The sequence below is a fragment of the Hyperolius riggenbachi genome, chromosome 1 (assembly GCF_040937935.1).
Source record: "Hyperolius riggenbachi isolate aHypRig1 chromosome 1, aHypRig1.pri, whole genome shotgun sequence".
NCBI classification, from domain to species: domain Eukaryota; kingdom Metazoa; phylum Chordata; class Amphibia; order Anura; family Hyperoliidae; genus Hyperolius; species Hyperolius riggenbachi.
This window is the reverse complement of record NC_090646.1, coordinates 179,584,535-179,591,383: the sequence shown is the minus strand read 5'-3', so window position 1 is coordinate 179,591,383 and position 6,849 is coordinate 179,584,535. Positions and strand designations below refer to the sequence as shown.

Genomic DNA, 6,849 nt, shown 5'->3' with positions numbered 1-6,849 from the left:
TTACATTACAATTAGCTCCACCCACATCTTTTCATGGCCACACTCATCAGGGGGGGGCGCACTTGGGCACCTCAGCCTCTGTTGGTGGCGGACCTTGTCCTTGCCCTGTACATGGGTGCCACTGCCAGATATGTGTAGAGCCAGAGCCGGCCTTTGGGGGTGGCAAGTGGGGCAATCGCCCCAGGCCCCGCGCCTGAGGAGGCCCCGCACCCTCTGCAGTGCTGGGGAGAGCGGGCATAGTTGTTAAAACTCACGTGTCTTCACCGATGCTCACACTGTGAGTCACAGCCACCATCTATTTCCTCTCCCGGCATCTGTATATTGGTAACAGCGCCCCCTATGATGACATGACCGCATGTCACCACAGGGGGGCACTGTTACCAATACACAGATGCCGGGAGAGGAAATAGATGGTAGCTGTGACTCACAGTGTGAGCATCGGTGAAGACACGTGAGTTTTAACAACTATGCCCGCTCCCCACTGCTGCAGCCTTCTTGCTATCTAACCTGTATTGCGGGGCACCTATCTAACCTATACTGCAGGCTGGCACCTATCTAATCTATACTGCAGGCTGGCACCTATCTAATCTATACTGCAGGCTGGCACCTATATAACCTATACTGCAGGCACCTATCTAATCAATACTGCAGCCACCTATCTAACCTATACTGCAGGCTGGCACCTATCTAATCTATACTGCAGGCTGGCACCTATCTAACCTATACTGCAGGCTGGCACCTATCTAATCTATACTGCATACTGGCACCTATCTAATCTATACTGCAGGCTGGCACCTATCTAATCTATACTGCAGGCTGGCACCTATCTAATCTATACTGCAGGCTGGCACCTATCTAACCTATACTGCAGGCTGGCACCTATCTAACCTATACTGCAGGCTGGCACCTATCTAACCTATACTGCAAGCACCTATCTAACCTATACTGCAGCCACCTATCTAACCTATACTGCAGGCACCTATCTAACCTATACTGCAGGCACCTATCTAACCTATACTGCAGCCACCTATCTAACCTATACTGCAGGCTGGCACCTATCTAACCTATACTGCAGGCACCTATCTAACCTATACTGCAGGCACCTATCTAACCTATACTGCAGGCTGGCACCCATCTAATCTATACTGCGGGCACCTACCTATCTAATCTATACTGCAGGCACCTATCTAACCTATACTGCAGGCTGGCACCCATCTAATCTATACTGCAGGCACCTACCTATCTAATCTATACTGCAGGCTGGCACCTATCTAACCTATACTGCAGGCACCTATCTAATCTATACTGCAGCCACCTATCTAATCTATACTTCAGGCTGGCACCTATCTAATCTATACTGCGGGCACCTATCTAATCTGTACTGCAGGCTGGCACCTATTTAATCTATACTGCAGGCTGGCACCTATCTAATATATACTGCAGGGTACCTACCTACCTATCTAATCTGTACTGCGGGGCACCTACGTATCTAACCTATACAGAGTGTGTGCTTCCACAACGTGTGTATCCACAGTATATATCTCTAGGCCCCGCATATGACAGTCGCCCCAGGCCCCGCGTACTCTAAGGCCACCTCTGTGTAGAGCACACATACTGGCTATAATGTGCTGCTCATTATAGGCTGTCCGTTCCCTAGTTGTGCACAGTGAACAAATTGGAAGCTTTTGGCTCAGCTCAGTAACTTTACAGGCACTGTGATTGCAGGGCAATATGATCCTCCTGCACTGCTCTAAACAGCTGCACTTATCTTCTGGGAATGCTTTCTTTCACTGTGAGATGTTTGCATTCATAGTATACAGATGAACATGTAGGTGAAATATCTGTAAAGCATGATTGCAGCATGTGGGTATTGTGTGCAAGCAAACATTTCTGCTCTCTGCTCGTCCCTCCTCCCTTCTCTGTCTACTCCCTGCCCTCTGTCCATCTTCTCCCCTTCTCCTGTCCTGTGTCCACCCCCCTCCCCTTCTCCTGTGCTGCTTGTCATTTCACCCCCCCAATGCTTCCCTTGTAAAATGATCCGAGATTCGGATCAAAGATCCGGATCTTTTTAATGATCGATTCGAATCATCCGGATCATTGAAAAGATCCGAACTTCGCATCTCTACCCCGGTGCCCGCTGAGAGAGGGGGGGCGTGCCGCTCCTGGCCACCCCCCCCCCCCCTTTGATCCGAATCTGTTCATTTTGATTATCCAGATGATTCGACTCACAAAAGAGATTCGAATCGTTCATGATCCGGACAACACTACTGTAGGAGGAAGGCTCTGCATGTGCGGTAGAGGCTCACGTGATGTCAGTGCGGGACGCGCCCTTTCTGAGCGGGGAGTGAGGGAAGAGGGCGGGGCATTTGGGGAGACGTTCCGCGCGTTGCATGTTTTACTCGGTGGCCATTAATTTCCCAGAGATAAAGCATCGCAGTAACCAAATGAGCCTATTTCGGAGACCCACATTGGGTATGTGAGCAGCCCGGTCTGGCTTCACTACTATGCGGAAACATAAGCCTGCCTCCGTATCACACGTTCTTCATAGCATGGTCGGGAGGGGCAGAGATAGCAATGCGCACTGTACTCGCTGGGCCTTCATGCAGGCGCTATACAACGTGATTATTCCATCCAGATGGAAAATAGTTTAGTGTAAGGGCACTGACAACGTATGAAAGCCACATTATCTTGTTCCCCTGTGACCGAATCCAGTGAACTGAATGCAGGAAACTACCATACTACAGCTTTGCCACAATAATACGTGTAAATAATGCTAGGTGAAGCTATAGACAGGTTATTGGAAACTGAATGCAGGAAACCATACATGGGTTTGCCAGGGTATGTGTAAATAATGCCATGTGAAGCTATATACTTTCACAGATGTATTATATACAAAATGCAGGAAACCATACTACAGGTTTATGTGTAAATAATGCCATGTGAAGCTATATACTTTTAGGCCTCGTTCACATCATTCAGCGCAGATGGCTGTTTGATCGGAACACAACGCGTATGATTGTATGCCATCTGCGCTACAGATCCCATTCACTACAGTGAATGGGATCGTTGCGATTCCTGAAAACGCATGCAGTAGTGCGATAGCGTATCGCACTGCTGCACAGCACATATGATGGAAATGATAGAAGGGCTCTCTATGCCCTTCTACTGTTCTTGAATGTCGCACACTATGCGCGCTACAAAAATGTGCGCGGCAGCGCGCATAATCTGAACGAGCCCTCAGATGTATTGTAAACTGAATGCAGGAAACCACCATACTCCAGCAATGCCAGACAGCGTAGCGTGATGCTAGGTGAAGCTATATATGGTACTTTCACAGCTTGTAGTGTATTTGGCATATCTAGTGACAATAGTGCCTATGGCCATAGCTCCCAGCTGTCCCTCTTTTGGAGGGACAGTCCCTCTTTGGGAACCCTATCCCTCTGCCCCTCTTTCCTCCTCATTTGTCTCTGTTTCAGGACTTTGTCCCTCTTTCTATCGTAATATATATATTTCTCTACTAAAAAAATGTGTTTGATTTACTCTAAACTTTATTCTCATCCTTTAAATTGATATATTACTAATTTTAAAATGTTACTATGAAGGAAAATGAACCAGGATAGAAAAGGACCAGTGTGGTTTGAATTATAAAACAACGTATTTTTCTTATGAAATTTTTATGGTGTGCGTGACTAGGAGTGTGGTGTGGGCGTGATCAGGGGTGTGACATGGGCGTGGCTTAAATGTCTCTCTTTCTCATCTCAAAAAGTTGGGAAGCATGCCTGTGGCAACCACTAAAATTGCAACCTGGGGTTGTGGCAAGCCCTCCACCCAACCCCCCCAATTATGACATCTGAAACCCTACATGACAATCCCCTGTAAGCATAGTTCCCAACCGTCCCTCTTTTGGATCTCTTTCAGGACAGATGTACCTACCTGTCTCTGTAAATAAATTTATTTTTCTACTGAAAAATGTGTTTGATTCTAAACTTTATTCTCATTCTTTAAATGTATATATTTCTTATTTTCAAATCTTAATATGAAGGAAATTGGACCAGGATAGAAAGGATCAATGTGATATGAATGATAAAATAACATTTTTCTTAAATCATGACGGTATGCGTGATTATGGATGTAGTCAGGGGCATGGCTTAAGTGTTCCTTCTTTTTCTTATCTCAAAAGGTAGGGAGATATGGCATCCCAGGATAGTCCTCAGTAATAACTTCCCCATGACATCCCTCCCCCCCCCCCCTTTTAACAGCCAGCCAGCACAGACTGCTCTCCATGACTGACCCCTGTAACATACAGCCCCCCCCATCAAAAAGTCAAGAGTAAAAAACAGCCCCACTGTAACAGGCGGAGCCCCGGTGGCAGGCATTAGCTTTTTCACAGCTTTTGAATCAGTGCATACTGTTTGTTATGAAAAGGCTTGTTTCACACAAATGCTTGCACATTGTTTACCGACGGCTGCTGCGCTGGTAGATACGTGCTGCTCATTCAAGTGAATAGGCAGTGTTTTTACTGTTGTTGTCCTGGTAGAACTGGTGACAGAAAGGATGTGATAGTACTGTAGTATGGGCACATGTTAAATTCAGGGATCCTTTGTAACCCCCTTGGCGGTATGAAAAATACCGCCAGGGGGGCAGCGCAGCAGTTTTTTTTTTATTTTTTTTTTTAAAATCATGTAGCGAGCCCAGGCATCCCCCCCCGCCCGCTTCGGCGATCTCCGATCAGGAAATCCCGTTCAAAGAACGGGATTTCCTGGAGGGCTTCCCCCGTCGCCATGTTGACGGGGCGGGATGACGTCAGGGACGTCATTGGGACTCCGGATCCAACCCTCGGCGCTGCCTGGTACTGATTGGCCAGGCAGCGCACGGGGTCTGGGGGGGGCGCGCCGCACCGGATAGCGGCGATCGGGCGCGCGGCGGCGATCGGGGTGCTGGCGCAGCTAGCAAAGTGCTAGCTGCGTCCAGCAAAAAAAAAATTATTTAAATCGGCCCAGCAGGGCCTGAGCGGCACCCTCCGGCGGCTTACCCCGTGTCACACACGGGGTTACTGCTAAGGAGGTTAAAGGAGCACCATTCATCTGTTAGGTGCATGCCGGACCTTACTGTGTACTAGACAGATATGGATGGATATGTCTTTGCTCAATGTCTGATCTTAGTGTCATCATCTGATCTCTGTTTTCTGTGTCATGTTTTTGAAAGTACGTTTGAGTTAAAATGCAACCATTTATTGACTACTGTACCTCTACAAATGCTATCATCCTTGCTCAAAAATGTTCTGCTTTGGCCTCTACAGTTTGTCCTGCTACCTCTACAAATGCTATCATCTTTGCTCAAAAATGTCCTGCTACCTCTACAAATGCTATCATCCTTGCCCAAAAATGTCCTGCTACTTCTACAAATGCTATCATCCTTGCTCAAAAATGTCCTGCTACCTCTACAAATGCTATCATCCTTGCTCAAAAATGTCCTGCTACCTCTACAAATGCTATCATCCTTGCTCAAAAATTTCCTGCTACCTCTACAAATGCTATCATCCTTGCCCAAAAATGTCCTGCTACCTCTACAAATTCTATCATCCTTGCTCATAAATATTCTGCTTTGGCCTCTACAATTTGTCCTGCTACTTCTACAAATGCTTTAATCCTTGCTCAAAAATGTTCTGCTTTGACCTCTACAATTTGTCCTGCTACCTCTACAAATGCTATCATCCTTGCTCAAAAATGTCCTGCTACCTCTACAAATGCTATCATCCTTGCTCAAAAATGTCCTGCTACCTCTACAAATGCTATCATCCTTGCTAAAAAAATGTTCTGCTTTGGCCTCTACAATTTGACCTGCTACCTCTACAAATGCTATCATCTTTACTCAAAAATGTCTTGCTTTGGCCTCTACAATTTGTCCTGCTACCTCTACAAATTCTATCATCCTTGCTCATAAATATTCTGCTTTGGCCTCCACAATTTGTCCTGCTACTTCTACAAATGCTATCATCCTTGCTCAAAAATGTTCTGCTTTGGTTTCTACAATTTGTCCTGCTACCTATACAAATTCTGTCATGCTTGCTCAAAAATGTCCTCCTTTGGCTGATCAGTTGAATGTGTGTAATGTGTAAATATTTTCTCTGAACGGACTGGTTCACACTCAGGAGCTTTTCATCGATTTGCTGATCGCTGGGAATCAGCAAAATGCTGTGGCTAATGGATCCCTATGGGATCATTATCACTGCATTTTGGGGGCAATTGCGTTGGTGATCCTTGTTCTACTGAACGGGAATCAAAAATGCAAATTGCGGTAATTTTGTGATAGAAAATCGTTGTTGTGATCGTGAATTTCTTTCTGGGTGTGAACTAGCCCTTAGCTAACATGGGCAATACTGGATTACTGCTGTTTAGTAAAAATCTTTTAATTTTTTGTTAGATGACTTTTCCACAATGAACGAGGAGTGTTCCAGTATCTTTAATGGATGCAGCAAAACTAGGCTTTCGAATCAGAACGAAGCAGCATTGCTGGCTTTAATGGAAAGGACTGGGTACAATATGGTACAAGAAAACGGACAACGTAAATTTGGTGGTCCTCCTCCAGGTAACATTAATAACAGTACCATTAAAAACATTCTTTCTACTGTATTAAAGAGACTCTGTAACAAAATTTATTTTTGATTGAGCCTTATTTCTTCTATCCTATAAGTTCCTATGCCTGTTCTAATGTGCTCTTTCTTACTGCAGCCTTTTCTATTTGCACTGTCTCTGTAATAAATCTTATCTCCTTTCCTCTGTCGGGCTAAGGCTGGAATGTGTGGAATGTGCAGCACTGCTTGTCATTGGCAGAAGCTTTACACGCCCT

At 45.7% G+C, this 6,849-nt stretch overlaps 1 protein-coding gene across 2 annotated transcripts in view; it reads left to right on the top strand.

Annotated features, from left to right (window-relative positions):
* The first annotated feature begins 2,360 nt into the window (after positions 1-2,360).
* The window catches only part of RBM46 (RNA binding motif protein 46), a 29,275-nt gene continuing 24,786 nt past the window's right edge, over positions 2,361-6,849 (top strand). The window contains exons 1-2 of one of the 2 annotated variants that reach the window (XM_068278888.1): positions 2,361-2,472; positions 6,424-6,588. In XM_068278888.1, coding sequence (XP_068134989.1) covers positions 2,391-2,472; positions 6,424-6,588 — 247 coding nt within the window. In that variant the 5' untranslated portion in view covers positions 2,361-2,390. The other variant, XM_068278889.1, reaches the window with a different exon arrangement.